Source organism: Furipterus horrens, unplaced genomic scaffold, assembly GCF_987537825.1.
Source record: "Furipterus horrens unplaced genomic scaffold, mFurHor1.1.pri manual_scaffold_3, whole genome shotgun sequence".
In the NCBI taxonomy this organism is placed as follows: domain Eukaryota; kingdom Metazoa; phylum Chordata; class Mammalia; order Chiroptera; family Furipteridae; genus Furipterus; species Furipterus horrens.
The window spans coordinates 159,689,676-159,708,668 of NW_028327173.1; the positions used below are offsets into that span (position 1 = coordinate 159,689,676).

The 18,993-nt window shown below is 38.8% G+C and overlaps 1 protein-coding gene across 1 annotated transcript in view; it reads right to left on the reverse strand.

Moving 5' to 3' along the window:
* PRTG (protogenin) overlaps nucleotides 1–18,993 on the reverse strand; it is a 138,648-nt gene that overhangs the window by 71,222 nt on the left and 48,433 nt on the right. The window contains exons 3-4 of the mRNA XM_090272010.1: nucleotides 2,544–2,688; nucleotides 1,476–1,609 (exon numbers count right to left, since the gene is read on the reverse strand). Of these exons, the coding sequence (XP_090128136.1) occupies nucleotides 1,476–1,609; nucleotides 2,544–2,688 (279 nt within the window). The remainder of the gene's footprint in view (nucleotides 1–1,475; nucleotides 1,610–2,543; nucleotides 2,689–18,993) is intronic.

Consider the following 18,993-nt stretch of genomic DNA (forward strand, 5'->3'; position numbering starts at 1 on the left):
AAAGATGCTTAATTTACAGGCAAGAAGAATGTCAAATGCCTTGCAACTGGATGTCTTCCCAATAAGACAGTCTCGCAGATCTAGAGACTGATTTGTAGGTTGTATTGCGTAAATTAACATGTGTGTTCTGTTTTCATAGGGCATAAGCCTATGATCTCATTAGCGTCATCGCAAGATGTCGATTCAACACGGGAGGAGACAGATACCGTGTCACTCCCGAGTCGGACTGCACAACCATTCTCGGCGGTGCAGATAGACTCTTAAGAAGCTACACCATCGTCTCTCGAGACGGACGGCTGCCGACGACTATGTCTGTACTATAGGCCTCACTTAATCCTGTCTGCATCACTGCCTCCTAAGACTCAATGGGTTGGCTGAACTAAGTGGCTGGGTTGGTGAAGTATGGGGTGGTCTGTGGGCTTCACTTTAAAACTGGTTTCTCTTTTCTATCCTAATGGTTTGGACAGAAAGGGCCCAAAGGTCTGATGGGGGGGAAACCTAAAATATTCTCCTCAGCTCCCACTAAGTATAGTGGGCAAAAGGGTTTTGGACAAGTGTGATGTGCCTTGCATACCTTGCTCCAAAGAAGCTTTTTTTTCCCCCTAATGTGGGATATTGAAAAATTAATCACTGCCTTTTGTCATCTAGTGGTTATGGTTTTAATGATGCCTTTTAACCCTGTTGCCAAATCTGTTGCCCCAGAATATTACAAGGATGCCAGCTTGTTAAAACAAGCACGCCATTGCCTAGGGACAGACCTGGGATCTGCAAGATCCTTCCCCATGTGGGAAGGCCACCCTACCCTTCACACCCCCACCCTTATTAGGGATTTCTGTACCCAAGGGTAGGTAGGACGACGACCATGTCCAGCTTGAAGCAGCTAGAGGAGCATGAAACCTCTGCCCGTTGTCCCTTATAAGATTATAAAGGGTCTTAAGTATGAGAGGGGAGAATTGTTACAGAATGGGGGTCACCCCCCAAATAAATTAATTAATTAATTAAAAAAATTTTTTTTAAATCCAACAAAGCAAACCAGAATAGGAACAGAACCACAGGTATGGGAATCATTTGGAGGGTTATCAGCTGGGAGGGGGAAGGAACAGAAATGGGGAAATGGTGCAGGGACTAAGAAGCATAAGTAGGAACATAATAGACAGGGGGTTGTTAAAAACAGTACATAGGAAAGGGAGAAGCCAAAGAACTTACACGCACGACCCATGGACATGAACTAAGTTGGGGAGTGCTGGAGGGAAGGGCAGAGGAGGGCAAAGGGAAAAACACTGGGACAACTACAACAGCATAATCAATAAAATATACTTTAAAAAAATAACCATTTTCCTAATAGCATACACACAATATTTTAAATAAAATTAAAGTACTACTTTATCACTTATTATTACAGCTAGAGAATAACAATTAACAGCTGTGCCAATAAAAACTAAAATAACATAACAACAAAAACTTCTGCAAAGTACCTGGAGTCACTGTTAGAGAAGCCTCCATACTTTTACGTCTGTGGGCTGCAGTAGCAGCAACACAACGATAATTTCCAGCATCCCTTGGGCCAACATCATAGATCTGCAATACTCCTGTTGGTAGGGCAGTTATCCTGTTAGGAGAAGAAAGGTGATTAAACTATTGGTAACAGATTTTGTTTTTAATTTTAACATATATTCTATGATAAGATTTAATATAGTCGACCTTTTTTAAAATTGCCAAATGAAATGCATTAAAGACCTTTAAAAATATTAGCTTGATGGAATTGTTTTCATTTGGGTGACTACCATTCTCTAAAACAAGCAACTATGCAGCGTGTGGTTTTTGATACCCATCAGCCTGATTTTACACAAAGAGTCTCACATGACATGATAGCTTTGTGTAATTTTTTCAGATTCCTGACTTTTGGCCTGTTAGTATCAATGTATTCTCTGAGATATATCTGAATGTAAGTTTTATAAAGCAGCACTTCCTTGAATAAGTCTATCCATCTGAGTGCGCCACCAGTTTTTAGCTAATGATTTTTGTCTACGCAGGAATGCTGTTTGTCATTAGAACAGGAATAAAACTTTTTGGAATTGCTATTAAGTTCTTGGTTTTTAAACTTCAACCACCTGAGAGCCTTAGGCATGTGTATGAGTGTGCATGTATAGAGAAGAGACTGGGAAGTGGAAAGTAGAGACAGAAGTGGGCATCCACCAGGGCATCCATGAGAGAGACCCTTTCCATCAGCACTGCTACTGCCAGCAGTAAAAGTGTAATTTGGCTTTCCAAACCCTTGAGCTGCAATCCATGTACTCAGGTGGTCCTATGATTGGAAAAGATATTTGAGAAAAGGAAGAAAGCAGTAAATCAGACTCTTTGAATTCTGATCTAAAGCCCCAAAACAGGAATTATGCCCCATATACCAGAGACTGATGACCTAATTCTTTGCCTAATTTTGAAGTGTCTTAAGAAGTTGCTTACTGGCATTGTAAATAAAAATGAGTTCCATGATAAAGTGTTTGTTACTCCTGCATCTCTCCAAAGACAAAAGCTGCATTTACCTGTCCATAGTTACAGGTAGAGTTGTTCGATTTAATTCCCATGTTATAACTGCAGGAGGGTTTGATGAAATCTTGCATGCAAATCTAGCAATTCCACCTTCTTCGACCTCAGTAGCAATTGGCTGAACTTCAAATGCAGAAATAGCTATAAGATAAAGTTTGACAAATTCAGAATAAGTACATGAACTGTTATACCATACTTGGAAATAGCATTATGCTAGATATTATTTAACAGACTTGAACCCTTGCTAAGATGTTAAGATCATCCTAACATAATTATCACAAAGATAATCTAGGGAATAATTGCGGGAAAACCACTGAGCAGTTGTCCAAATCATGGAGTACAGTCTTTCCCAGGATGAAATTCTAACCAAGTTCTTAAGAAACTTACAATTTGTTTGTAGGGAAAAAAAATTAAGATAAGTGAAAAAGAAAACCAATTAATAATGGTATTTAATTACATACCAAACTATGTGGTACAAACTTCAAATACTACTCTATTTCAGAGGAGAGGGAAATCAGTGAATGCAGATTAGACCAGTATAAAACCATTTACAGAGATTGATTTTAAATTGAATTTTGAGTAATCTGTTAGGTTTAAATGAAAGGGGGGGGGGAATAATGTGAAGGCAATAACAAAAGTGGAACGAGAGAGAGTAAAGCAAATTTCTAGCATAGACATCACTGAAGATCTCTGAGCAAAGAAGTGTCATTTGGAAAAAATTAATCAGGCACTGTTTCACAGGATGGACTGAGGAAAAAAGAGCCTAGACTCAAGACCAATGGGCTGTTTAAATAAGAATGGCAGAACTGGGTGGTGGCAGTGAGAAAGGTGAGATTCTACAGACACCTTAATGAAAACAAGGACTCTTGTGTCCGGAATCAAATGAGGTTGGAATTGATGTTGCAGAATAAAAAAGATGGAGAAGACAAATGCTGTACTGATGAACAAAAGGTAGAGAGACTCAAGAGACTATTTTTAGACTCATGTATTTCCAAAGTAAAGCTAAATCTTGAAGTGTTGATATTTTTCTAGAGATAATTCTTAACCACTCTAGGCTGGCCTCCAGGAACTGCCTGTCAGGGTTTTACATTTTGACAGAGTCCAGACTCCAGGCAATAATGTCGTTTTCCTTCCCTCTACTAAATCTTCCAGAACATATAGGAAGGGCCCCAATGATGGTCTTACTCCCTCTGCCTAAGATTCCAGTTACAAATATTTATATATATATAAATGCCTTTATAGCTTATCAATAAAATGAGAAGTTATGAAGAACAATAGAGAGGACTCTGGTCTAGATGACTTATGCTTCATTAACCTAGAAGGGGTAAAAGACTAACAAATTCTGCCTTGGACTTGAGATCGTTAGTTTGTAAGTGGATAACAGGCCTTTAGAGGAATAGGACAAAGCCAGTGAATAATGGTGAAATATTCTTAGAAAACATTCTTCCAAAAAGGGTGGAGTGAGAGTAAAGTAACTTTTTGTGTGTATTTAACAAAAAAATTCTGCTTCCTCAAGAACAGTGGTTTTCAACTGACTGTTGTCAGTAGATCCACAGGGTAAAAACCATTTTCATAATCACCATTATGTGCCTTTTCATTCTCATTTCTCTTGTGCACAGTGTTTTCCAGAAACTATATGATGGGTGACATCACAACAGACTCAATGCAGAGCAGTTACATGTGTGAATCCAGCCATCTTCTATTAAGTTAAAGCAATGCCACTACTCTCACTACATTTTTAATTTCTTTTGCTTTGGAAAATAGTTGTGTTTATTAAATGTATTATGTTAATATGTAATGAATCCATGTTTTCATTTGTAAGCTAATCAATATTTTAAAATTTTCTAATAACAAGTATCAATAGATATAACCTACACAAATGAAAGCTCTTTGGGGTCACAATCAGTTTTAAGAGTATAAACAGTGAGACTAAAATGTCTGAGAACCCCTATTCAAGAACATCAAACTCTAAAAATTGTAACAATTTTTCTTAATTGCTTCTCTAATCATTTTTCTAGGATGTTAATCTATTTTAAAACATTTTTATTCTGTATCAAATCAATGCCCTACCTACTGAAGAATCAAGAGAAAAGATGGCTATATTTATCTTGAAAATATCAGGTTTAATTATATCTTTCTTCAAAATATCAGATTAACATTCATCACAGCCTGATTTCTCAATAACAATATAAGCTTATTTTTTCAATAATTAATTAAAACTATATCAAACATTCCTATTTTGGGGGAATAAGAACCTAAGTTTCTACAAATTTAATGTCTGCTTTATGAAGTACTAATCTCTCTCATTGGTCCCATAATATCTTTTCCATGTGTAAGGAGGTGACTTTTAATTCTGGCCATCACTGATAATTACAGACTTCGAGGTGGGAATTTTACCTTATTCTTTTTTAGCCTTAACCTCTCTAGACAGAAATATCTAGTACTGCTCAACTTATTTTCATAAAGCAATTCTTCCAACCCTATTTGAACAATTTCTTCTTCGATTACACCACAATGAACTAAGTACCCACATGGGAATACAATTTATTTATTATCTTCATTCTAAGCCCATATACTTTTAATCATCAAAAATCCAAATACTTAAGTGCTCAGAGGGAGGGAAACCATTTAAGAGACTACTAGCGCAGCAGATGTGAATTAGCATAATGGATGAGATTGCAGGAACAAAGGGAGGGCACAAATAAAAGATGCTGTACACTGAATAACATGATTTGGCCATGAGACATTCAAAGATGGCAAGAAGGACCCAAATGGTTCTGAGGTTTCTGACTGATACATACACAGTGTACCTTGGTAGTCGTCGGCTTCAGAACTCATCAAACCTGGTACTCATCGCATTTTAATGAAAAAAAATGTTTCAGCACTTGGCACTTGCTCGCTACTCACTGCACTTGTGAGAACTTGTGTGAATCACGATGCCACGCCACCTGAGAAATGCTTCATCAATTGTCACTTGCTCACCACTGGTCGGACCGAATTAACTACGAGTAACAAGGTACCACAGTGTATGGAAGGTTGGCGGACAGTATGGTGCCAGATCAGAAAACATAGATCAGTGGACTGGTGAATCACCATCACAGACTCTGAATTTATCGGAATGATAAGAAACTGGACATATTAAGTAAGACTGGGAAACTATAAAATTAGGTGAGGGATTAATAATATAAATACTTCCAAATATCTATTCATCCTGATTTCACTAATGGTTCAGATGTTATGCTGTCATTAAGATTTAATTAAAGACATTCTTGAGTTGTTATAATACCTGCCTTAAAAAGCAGCAGGGTATAGTATGTAAAATTAGCAGAGAAAAAAAAGTCTTTTTTCTATTTCTGAGGCTCTGTTGGAATGAACTTAGGAGGACTAGTGTTTGTTTTTCCAATTTTCATTTAGTGTTATATCTTGATGATAGAAGTTAAGGCATTAGAAAACTGAGGTAAAGTATACTAAGACTAAGGCAAAATTTTGGCCTTAGCTGGTTAAAGGCTATTAGGAATAAAATCCAATACAATAAAGGGCATGATTTAGATGGATACAGGGAGACAGTACAGCAGTATGGCTTTGTGGTTAAGGGTGCTGATATTAAAATGTATAGATCTGGGTAAGAATCACAGCTTTGCATTCATGAGTTGTGTGCCCTTGAGAAGTTACTCAACCTCAAACCTCTGTAACCCTCAGTAAAATGGAGATATTAATATTTTATAAGAATCTTATAATTATTACATATACACACATACATATGTGTACACACACACGCACAGAGGATAACATGAACATGTAGTCAAGGTACTGCTTGACACCTAGTGAACTAGTAGTGGTGCTAGTAGTAGCACATCTTGCTATGAATACACTACTTTTAATTTAGGAATGATGACTTAAAGGCAAACAAAGGATGTCAGTGACCATTATGCAATAAAAATAAAACTTCAAAGCTCTAACATAGGCAGAGTAGTTTAAGATTTAAATTTTTTCTCTTTTCTACTATGCCAGACTATGTAGTTTCTAAAGGTACATAAAATGCAGAGAAAGAGAAATAATTTTCCTATTTTTAATGTGCATAAATTATTTGGAGGATAAAATCCCTTACCTGAATGATGAAATAACAGGGGATATATCACAGGAAGATAGGTAATTAAGTTCAAATATATAGTGGTAGGATTATGTATGGTGATTTTTTTTGTACTTATTTTTTTCTATAATATACATAATTGAGAAAAACTAATAACATTTTTAAATAAATTGTATATGCCTATATGGGCATGAATTGAAGAGCTTGTCTTTGTATATTTTCTACTCTTGCTCTACTACCTGATAAAATCCCTCATCCTTAATTTTAACTGCTGCCTTTTTAGTATTTTGAACTTCTCATGCTTTGGGTAGACACCATCTATGATCTGTAGATGCTTAATTCTCTCCCCAACCAGTGCCCTCAACCTGAAAATTACAAGAAAAAGAACATCTGAATAAAAACATTTTAATGAAAAATAAGTTACGTAAAATTTTATATTAAAATTTAGAAACTAAAGAAAAGCATGGAAATATGAATGTATCATAACAGTCTTAAACTTTGTTTCCTTGCAAGCATTTATTTTCTTACTTTGATTTTTTTTTTTAAGTAGGGCATTAAGGTGACTAAATGAATACATCCTTTACAATGAATGCTAGACCCTCCTAAAACTTTACTTCACAAACTATTTTTGGCTTTATCAAAGCATTTTGCACTATTTAAATGGCAAAACATCTCATGTCCATATGCAAATCTTGGCTTTCTTCTTGATGTGGACTTTGTTTCTGCCAGTTAGGTATGATTTTACAAGTCTGCAGGCTCCTTGTGAAACCTGACCTCCTTCTTCCCTCCACAGTCAGTGCTAACATAAACCAAGAGCCTCACAAAAAGTCATTAAAGCTGGGCTGTTAAGAGGCCAGAGCTCTATAAAATAGGCAAGAAACAAGGTCTTAAGAAACATGCGGTGTTCTCAAAAACAACCTTGCAAACACAATAAATGTAAGTGCCTATTTTATTTGTGACTTCCTCCTCTTCACCTGTCTACTTAATCATTTGCTTCTATGATTTATAGTCAGAGAAAAAAAAACGTCAAAGATGCTAAGAGGAAAATGTTCTCCAAACTTTTATTTGATCAAAAAAACAACATCTATGTGTTTCTACACTGGAAATGTACAACTACAATATTAAACTAATGTGCCAGCCATGCTTCTAAAAGTTTAAAATGAATGAAACACTTAATGCATGTTGATTCTAAAACCAACTAAAAATTATGAATACAGTCTGAAACGATAAGCTATTCAATAATTTAAAATAGTTCACAGACTATTCCCTATGTAAGAAAAAATATCACTTTCTTTTGTAAATTGCATTTAAAATATTCTTTCACGAAACAAAATATTCCAGTCAATCAAAATGTTGATGCGGGGTTTACACAGGTGGTTCAGCCAGCGGTTCTGGAGGCTGAGCCAGTCAGGGACAGCGGCATCCATTGCTACTGCCACATCCCCCCCTTAGGGAGTCCTAAATGGTAAGGGAACAGGGCCAGCAGTCATCACATTCTAGCATCTCTGTGCTGTTTCCATAGATCTGAGTCACCAATTAGTAGTTCTGGGGAAATCTTTAATTGGCTCATCAAAAAACAGAGAGAAATTTTTTTCCTAGACTCCAAAATGTCCACAACTTTAGAGTTCCTCATGGAGTATATGTGTATGTATTAGCTTGAAGTTTATTTCTATGACACCAGTCTTTCAAATCATGCATTTGTCTACTACAGGCTTTCCGAATCAAAACACAGTAGTAACTTCTTACTTCAGCAAGTCCAATTCGCTTTCAGTCTTCAAACTTGAAGACTGACTTGCAACCAGACAGGAAGTAAACCAAGAGACCTGACCCATCTAATCAAAACATCAATATAACTGACGCTTAACCTACTTGAGGTAAAAACCAACCAAGGTACACGTTTCAAACAGAAGTTGAAAACTTATTTTCTCCTTAAGGCTAGGCAAGAAATTTGTTGTTTTTTTTAATTGTTTTACAAAAAATTTCATCTAATAAAAATAACATAACACAAGACAAATGTGGTTACTGTGACTTGAGTGTCAACCTCTTTTTTCTTTCAGCTGTACTGGGTACACAACAGCTCTTCTATAAGTGGTTTCTTACCTGACTTTTGGGGAATTTAGTGGCCTGCTTGAATCTGTGGCTATTCTGGCAACGAGGCGCTAAGATGTACCCATTTGCTTTTCAAAGGTAATACAGTAGTCCTTCTCTGTATCGCAGTTCACTTATCGCGGCCTCACTGTACCATGGGATTTTTAAAAATATTATATTTAATTACTTATCGCAGATTTTTTTGCTATATAGCAGGATTTTGCAGTACTGTATACATATGTTGTTAAAGTTACGTAGGTTTAAGAGTGTAGAATATGTTTAAGAACATAAGTAGTGTTTATAAAAGTTTGGGAAAGGTTAATAAGGGAGTGGGAAAGGTTAATAAGGGACTGGGAACAGTTTATAAGTGTGTGGGAAGTGCTTATAAAGCCTTAAAATATATATAAATACTAAAATAAATGTAAGGTTCCTACTTCATGGATTTTCACCTATTGCAGGGGGGTCTAGAACATAATACCCGCAATAAGTGAGGGAATACTATGTTTGGATCAAAATATGTGTCCAAATAAATGTAAACGAAATGAAGGTTAGAAACTTCCTAACTAAGTTGGGTACCAGGGACTTTCAGAAGTAGATCCTACATGCAAAGTTTCCACAGATTAAATTATTTTCTATCATTATATTCCTTCTGTATCCATATTAAAAGACTCATTCAATAACATCTGAGAATTCTTTGCTTCTCTGGTATTATATCAGCCAGACTTGGTACTCTGCAAACTCAGTTCCTATGCCTGGAAAGAGTGATACAAAGCTCCTCCAGTCCCCTTCTGTCAGCTGAGCCACTCACTGCTGGTCAACAATGTTTTTTTTGTTTTTAATTCAAATAATTTCTTAAACTTTTCAATTATAGTTGACATACAATGTTATATTAGTTTCTGGTGTACACCCCAGTGATTAGACATTAAACTTACTAAGTGATCATCCCAATAAATTTGTACCCCTCTGACACTATACACAGTTATTAGAATATTATTGACTATATTCTCTATGCTGTACTTTAAATCTCTATGAATATTTTGTTACAACCAATTTGTGCTTCTTAATCTCTTCATCTTTTTCATCCATTCCCCCATCTGGCAACCATAAAAGTTTTCTGTATCTATGAGTTTGTTTCTGTTCTACTTCTTCATTTATTGTTTTTTTAAAATTCAGTTGTTGATCGTCGTCGTCGTCGGCAGCCGTCCGTCTCGAGAGACGATGGTGTAGCTTCTTAAGAGTCCATCTGCACCGCCGAGAATGGCTGTGCAGTCCGACTCGGGAGTGACATGGTATCTGTCTCCTCCCGTGCGATGACGCTGAAGCTACAGAGCCTGGGCAGGGTAATATGGAAGGTCTGCTGTTGCCCATGCAGCAGACCCCCCCTCTCTTCGCAGCTGAAGGGTCCAAGGGAAAGACGGAGTCGATACAGCTTGGGTTCAGGTGCGCCGCAGGAGTTGCCGGTGTTGACTACAACATCAAACCGCCTTAGGGACTCCGGCTCCGGATTTTCTGTCGGGGTTTACTCCCTTAGCCTTTCCCCTGAAGAGGTATGCCGCAAGGCAGCGGAGGTTTTTTGGAGTCAGAGTTTTCCTTCTCTGTCAGTTGTTGATAGACATGTATTTATTGCCATTTTATTGTTCATATTTTTTCTCTCTCCTCTTCCTCCTACCTCCTCCTCCTCCCCTTCCCTTCCCTTCTCCCCTTCTCCTTCTTCTTCTAGGAGACCCTTTCACATTCCATATTAATATTGGCTGGTGGTGATGAACTCCTTTACCCTTTCCTTCTTTGGGAAGCTCTTTATAAACCATTTGATTCTACTTCGATGAGTAGAATAATCTTGGTTTTAGGCCCTTGCTTTTCATCACTGGGTATTTCTTGCCAATCCCTCCTGGCCTGCAAAGTTTCTGTTGAGAAATCAGCTGACAGTCTTATGGGAGCTCCCTTGTAGGTAACTAACTGCTTTTCTCTTGCTGCTTTTAAGATTCTCTCTTTGTATTTAACGCTTTGCACTATAATTATGATGTGTCTTGGTGTGGGTCTCTTTGGGTTCATTTTGTTTTGGACTCTCTGGTACTAATTCCTGGACTTGTATGTCTATTTCCTTTGCCATGTTAGGAACATTTTCTGTCATCATTTTTTCAAATAGGTTTTCAATTTCTTGCGCTCTCTCTTCTCCTTCTAGCAGCCCCATGATGTAAATGTTGGTACCCTTGAAGTTGTTTCAAAGGCTCCTTACACTATCTGAATTTTTTTATTCTTTTTTTCTTTTTGCTGTTCTGATTTGCTATTATACCTTCAATTACTGGAACTTACATAGTCCTTAAAATGACTGTGTTACTACATGGGAAAAAACTTGTGATATGCTAAGTGTAAAAAAAAAGATAAAAAATTTATTGACAACCTTCTTCTTAGGATAGCTCAACTAGAAAATTCCACTCTTACAATTTCTTTTATTCTTAATAAAATATTAACAGGCCAACCAAAACTTTTGCAGGCTTTAAGAGATAGCATTGGACCATAAAGCTAATCTTAATAGATCGGTTCTGGCCAATATCCATGTGCAAAAAATGAAACAGTTAAGATGTGAGTCTATATGACTATGAAAAAAGCAAATATTTAAGCAAAGACATTTGCCTTCTTTAACAAAACTTAAGAGCATTTCCATGACAATTCAAAAAACATTTGCAGTTACAGAAAGGGATAACTGCTTTAGGAGAGAAGCAAGACTACTGCAGGAAATAGTTTGTTGGTTGATTAAGTAAATAAATGACTATGTAGGGAGCTACCATAAATCTGTAATAAGTATTTGTTAGTAATAAAAATCAATGTAAAAAAATGCTGCTTCTTGTTCACCTTAAAGAACATGGTAAGAGATTTCCAAATTAGGTAGGAAGTTAAATGACCCTCATGATCTCAAAGATCCCTTCCATGACAATCTAATTCCAGGGGCCTATGTGTGCTCTCTGCAGCTACATTACTGACACAGAGATAGTTTTGGTACCAAGAGAGATTCCTGGAGTCAGGAGGTCTGAGTTTTGGTCCTGGCTAACTCAATCACGGCCTTCAACATGTAATCTCGGATAAGTCATAACACCCCCTGAGATAGCGCTGTCTCCCCACAGGCTCTTTTGAGGAAGGAACAAGATGAAAGGTATGAATGTTTTGTAAGCCCCACACCAGGATTCCAGAGCTAGGGCACAAAGACCTTAGCTACAGTGTAGGAAGCACAGCAAACTGAGAAACAGAACTGGACTAAGGTCAGTGTACAGAGGCAGAGCAGAGAAAACCTTTTGGACAACTTTTGACAATCCAATATAGAGTCACTGTCCTCCATGTCAGTTGTGTCAAGTGGCAATATGACAAAGACGGAGGTAATGGGGTATACTGGGAATGGGCTCAGAATGCCCAAACCACTCACATAAGGACTCCATCTGGATATCAGTATGAGTGGAACTGTCACCCATTGTTGGCTATAAGAACTCAAGAGCTTCGACCATTCAACACTCAAGGCTGGCTGTACCACGGGTCACTGTCAGAGCCGGACTTCTATTCCATCAAACATGTGCCACCACTGTCGCTACCCACCCGGGTTGAGACTGATGCCTGCCTCTCCATAACAGATGCCACCAGTAACTGGGACCATTCTCTTCTTTTGTCTGTCATGTAAGCTCCTCTCCCTGTGTGTAACCTGTGTGTGACTCTGTTGGCTTATTGGGGAGGCCTCCCATAAAAAACCTGGCATTGAGGAAAGACACAAACATGTGTGACTTCTTTAAGGGATGTTCCCTTGCTCATGACAGTCAGAGATTTATATTCTCTCCAAATTCTGTCATAAATGAGCTATAAATGACCTGTCAAAAGTGAGCTCTTTGGCTTCTAGTGTCCTCATACACATAATGGTAGTATTCTTCTCAGAAATCAATATCATGTCTTCCAGTTCTAAAGAGTATTCCCAGAGTCACAGTTCAGTGTGCCCTGATCAATCTTCTAGCTTAGTATTATGAGGTTTATGGACCAAGAGAGATTACTAGTCTGCCTACAACCATTGTAGCCATTCAAAATATGACCAAGCATGGATGATCTTAATTCTTGATGATATGTTATGAACTATACATAATTTTCAGTGGCAAATTTAATAAAGCTGAAGTTTAATTGTTAAACAGAGGGCTCTTTTGGTAGATTCCCCCTATTTTTCTACCTTTGCTGCCCCTTCAAATGTATACAATCAACAAAAGAACAAGTGTCCATAACTTAACATCTGCTGCCTAAAATAAGCAAAGGAGCTCAAGAGCCAGGAATTATCAGTGATATCAATGGGCCTAACGGGTCATAGTGCTTTATATATAACTGCCCATCATTAAATGTCTACTGAAAAAAATTAACTTACGAGTCACTAGGGAACACAATTTTCGTTGAGTGAGATCTGACACTTGTTTTTAACTAATATTTGGCATCTCAATCCAAAAATGACCCCAGTTTTTCTCTATCACGTCAACTTTTTAAGGTGCAGGACACCCTCCCTTTATCCCAAAAATCATACTAAATGTACATACAAAGGAAAATAAAGAAAAAGTTTCCCGATTATACTGTTTCTTTAGAATTATTTTATTCATATAAAGGCTACATACTGTTACTGTAAGTCAAATTGTGTACAAGTAGTAAAGTTCTGCTACCAAACATGCATATTAGGGTATTTTATCTTTTCAAATGACAGGCTAGGAAATGCCAAAATGAGATACTTGAAACAGTCTCCTTCAGTTGGCAAAGTTTTAATAAATTGCTTCATGAGACCCAGTTTTATGTGCAGAGGTGGGAATATAATGTTCTGTCAACAAGTGGCTCATGGAGAATGTTTGGGTCACCAGGTTTGAGGTCAGATCTTGGAGGTCAATTCGACTCCACCCAATGCTTCTCACAAGCTCTGTGGTCCCACATACACAGAACACAGGGATCCTTGGTGTATCCGCGTTGCTGACCAAGAAGAAAGTAGACCATCTTAAGGTCAACACAGATGATCCAATTGTGCTTGTGATATTGCAACAGATCAATGACTCTTTATGTCTTCATATTCCTCATGATACCCTGGCTGGTTTGGCTCAGTGGATTGAGCGTCGGCCTGCGAGCTAAGTGTCGCTGGTTCGATCTTCCAGTCAGGGCACATCAGAGAAGGAAAACTCTGACTCCAAAAAACCTCCGCTGCCTTGCGGCATACCTCTTCAGGGGAAAGGCTAAGGGAGTAAACCCCGACAGAAAATCCGGAGCCGGAGTCCCTAAGGCGGTTTGACGTTGTAGTCAACACCGGCAACTCCTGCAGCGCACCTGAAGCCAAGCTGTATTGTCTCCATCTTTCCCTTGGGCCCTTCAGCTGCAAAGAGAGGGGGGGTCTGCTGCATGGGCAACAGCAGACCCTCCATATCACCCTGCCCAGGCTCTGTAGCTTCAGCTTCACTGGAGAGGACACTCCAGCGTCATCGCAAGATGTTGATTCAACACGGGAGGAGACAGATACCGTGTCACTCCCGAGTCGGACTGCACAACCATTCTCGGCGGTGCAGATAGACTCTTAAGAAGCTACACCATCGTCTCTCGAGACAGACGGCTGCCGACTGATTCCTCATGAAAACAAACTTAATGGCCAATTGGAACTGCACCAAATAAATTGCCAACGTGGAGGAGGACATACTTCAAGCTACACTTTGAGCTATCAATGAACAGTCGCCATTCAGTTGTGTTATAGATTGTAATTCCCAATTCCTCCATTAAACCATGTATGTTATGGCAATACACAAAGCCACCGTCACTTCGAAGTACTACAGAAATGCACTTTCTCTTGATTAAAAGTAGGATACATTCGCTCCTTTTTCAAGCAAGTTCTTCTTGTGCAGTCTTGATGCTAGGAGTTCTGAAGCCTTTTTGGACAGTCCCAAATCTCGTGCCAAATCATTCAATGCATGCTGATCAAATCCCTTATGAACTGAGTCATCTTCAATTTCAAAATCTTTATCGTTGCTGTCAGTTCTTCACCATACTCCTGTTTTTCGAAAGAGGGTGGTAGTTCAATGAAAACTGGCACTGGGATTTTAGCTGAATGAGGCACTGGGCGTATAGCTGATTGTAGACTAGGATACTCTATTTTACATTGTTTTTCTTGTTCTATCCTGACGTTTTCACTATACAAAAGTACGAGTCACTTGAATGATCTCTGGGCTCTTGCCAAACCATAGGTATACCAAATGGCAATTTATCACGTGTTCCCTTCGTCCACATCTGTAAACTCTTGACACACTGCTTGCACACCTTGTGAGGGACCCAAGACTTATCTTGATCACCAAGTTTTACTTTAAAATATGCAAAGTAGGCTTGCCAGACAAATGCGCTGATGTTTGTCCTTTGACTGGGAATGGTGAAACTGCCACAGATATAACAAAATGAATCAGAATTGTCTAGGCACTTACGACGAGAAATAGCAGAGACAGAGATGATCTGAAGGAAAGGAAATACGTACTTATGTAAATAAAAATATAAACTCTGATAATTCCTTGTACACAGACAAGAACTTGGAGTATACTTCGGAATATGATTCACTATATAGAGCGGCACACAACCTCTCACCACACTGTCTCATCTGTAACTGAATAGCATAGACAAGTATGAACCTACTGCTGGTCTCCAAGGTCATCCCCCACCCCTCCCCACTCTAGGGAATTTTGCTCTCAGCCAATAGGAGAGCACTAGTGCTTCCCTCGATCCAGGCTCGATCCAGCTTAGAGTGGTTGCATTAAGATAAGCTGTTGAGAAAAAACATGACGTGATAGCAGAAAACTAACTGCAGTTTTGAAATCAGCATGCCTATTTAAGTCTAAAACAGCTGAAAAATCAAACTCAACAGGAATTTTGTTAAAAATTGTTCCCCTGTGTTAGTTATGATGGGAATGTAGTTAGTGTGAAACTAGAAGACTTAGAATGAGACTATAAATGATGTAAAATCATTTCAAATTTTCTTACATTAAATATTTTCAGCATCATTATTATTTTGTGTTTGAGTTCTAGTATACATAGAAGCAATGACATATTTATATCTGTGTATAAACATATATATCATAAAGCACAAGAATGTGCTGGGACTTAGAGACTTACATTAGCCAGCAGATACCATGTCGGTGGACAAGTCTGGAGCAGGAAACACCTTAATCCAGAAAGTACCATGAGTATATTAAATAGTCAGTAGCTGTTAAGAGGGCTTCACATAAAACATATGGAAAAAAGAAGAGGTATTTCATTGTGGCTTTAACTGGCATTTCTCCGTGACAAATCATACAGTTACTTTGGAAAATAACTTGGGGAAAAAAAAGTTAAACACACTGCAGTCTCATCTTTAAATATTTGCTCAATAGAAATGAAAACTTATGTTCACACGAAAACATGTACAAGAAAGTTAATAGAAGCTTTATTCATAATAGCATCAAACTGTAAACAAACAAAATGTGCATCAACTGGTGAATGGGTAAACTGTAGTAGATCTATATAGTGGAACACTAGTCAGCCATAAAAAGGGACAAGCTATTGATATACTTAACAACATATATAAATCTTGCATGCATTATGCTAAGTAAAAAATGCAAGACTGAGAAGGCTACAGAATGTATAGTTTCATTTATATGACATTCTGGAAAATGCAAGATATAATGGCAATTAGAAGTTAGGGGAGGTAGAGGGTATGACTACATGGGCAGCATGAGAGAATGTTTTGGGACGATGAAACTATTCTGTATATTGACTGTGGTGACGGTTATATGACTATGCATATGACAAAACTCATGGCATATGGACCAAAAAAAGTTTTACTGCGTACAAAATAAAAAAATCAACTTCAAAAAAAGACTTATGTTCCTTACTAAACAGAAAGGCTTTTTAAGTGTCTAATCACTCCTAATAAAGAATTATGAAGTAAGCATGATATCCCTGACTGGTGTGGCTCAGTGGGTTGGGCATTGTCCTGCAAAAAAATAGGTCGCTGGTTTGATTCCCGATACACATGCATGCCTTGCAGGCCAGGTGCCTGGGTGGAGGTGCGCAAGAGGTGACCGATCAATGTTTCTCTTTCACATAGATGTCTCTCCCCTTCTTTCTCCCTCCTTTTCCCTCTCCCAAAAAAACAAAAACAAAAACTAATCGAACCCCCAGTCAAGATGTTGGCAAAGGCAGACATGGCTCACCTCCTCACACAGCCACATCAAAATTACAACTAAAATACAGAACAACCATCACTCAGAACCATCAGAAATTGAGTTGAATGGAAGTCTGACAACTATGAAATTAAAGAAACCACATCCATCTAGACTGGTAGGAGGGGCAGAGATGTGGAATGGGCTGGTCCCACATTCACATGTGGAGGATAAAAATTCAGGGGGTATATATTGGGAGTGAGGAGTCCCAGCCCCACACCAGGCCTCCCAAACCCAGGGTTTTAGTGGCAGGAAGATAAGTGCCCACTAATCTGGCTGCAAAAACCAGTGGGGATTGAGTTGGTGGAAGAAACTGCTGGAGCCCCAGGCAGTTCCACTTAAAGAACCCACACGTGGACTCACCTACTCAAACTCACTCCCCCTGAGCTCTAGCACTGGGATACCAGCTTGAAAGGCACCAGTGGTACACAGGGGGAAAACTGAAGTGTCTGGCATCAAGGTGAGCAGAGGCTATGTCCCTTGTCTAAACCCTTCCCCTACAGAGCCAGCAAGCTGGAGCTATATCTTGAGACTCCATCGACCTGGCTAACACTCTTTGCACCACCTTGGAGATCCCCACAGACTCTGTGCCACCCAACACACTGACCCACTCAAGCTGCTTTTCCATATGCTCATGCTTCACAACTTTCTAAATCCTAACAAACAAGCAACAGCTGGCTTCACTGAGACCCAGGTCTGGCACTAGCAGCTGCCAGCCCATTTTCACAGCTTGGCTTCACCTGGGAATCTCTAAGACCAGCAAAAGTAGCAGCCATCTCAGATTGCTTTATAGCTCAGGCAGGGTGACCTGGGCAAAACACAAGTTGGGGCTGACCTTGGCCTGCACCACAGGAAACCCCAGGGCCAGCGTACCCAGTGGACAGCTACAGACCACACTGGAGCACCAGCACCCTGACCCTGCACAGCAGATCCTCCACAGAGTTGGTGGTCAGTGGTCACAGCCAGTCCTTGCAACTAATTGGCCTGGGTAAATCCCTCCCATTGATCTGCCAACAGCAACCAAGGCTCATCTACAACAAGAGGGTGTACTCAGCCCACACAAAGGGCACACTCTGAGTACCCAGCTTAGGTGGCAGGGGAGGCTGTGCCACTGGACCCTACAGGACACCTACTATCTTAGGCCACACCACCAAATCAGGGAGTCAGAACAGCTCTATCTAATACATAGAAACAAACACAGGGAGGTCGTCAAAATGAGGAGACAAAGAAACATGGCCCAAATGAAAGAACAGATCAAAACTCCACAAAAAAATGGAGATAAGCAATCTATCAGATGCAGAGTTCAAAACACTGGTTATAAGGATGCTCAAGGAACTTTGTGAGAATCTCAACAGCATAAAAAGATCCAGTCATAAACAAGGGATACACTAATTGAATTACAGACGATTTACAGGCAAACAACAGTGAGTGGATGAAGCCAAGAATCAAATAAATGATTTTGAACATAAGGAAGCAAAAAGCAACCAGTCAGAACAACAAAAAGAAAAAAATTTTTTTTTAAAAAAGAGGATAGTGTAAGCAGCTTCTGGGACAACTTCAAGAGGTCCAACATTCCCATCATAGGGGTGCCAGAAGAAGAGGAAGAGCAAGAAATTGAAAATCTATTTGAAAAAATAGTGAAAGAAAATTTCCCTAATTTGGTAAAGGAAACAGAAATGCAATTCCAGGAAGCACAGAGTCCCAAACAAGATGGATGCAAAGATACCCACTAAAGACACATATAATTAAAATGTCAAAGGTTAAAGATAAAGAGAGAATCTTAAAAGCAGCAAGAGAAAAGCAGTTAATTATCTACAGGGGAGTTCACATAAGATTGTCAGCTGATTTCCCTAAAGAAACTTTTCAGGCTAGAAGACATCGGCAAGAAATATTCCAAGTCATGAAAAGCAGGGACCTATAGCCAAGATTGCTCTATCCAGCAAAGCTACCATTTAGAATTGAAGGGCAGATAAAGAGCTTCCCAGACAAGAAAAAGCTAAAGGGGTTCATCATCACTAAACCATTATTTTATGAAATGTTAAA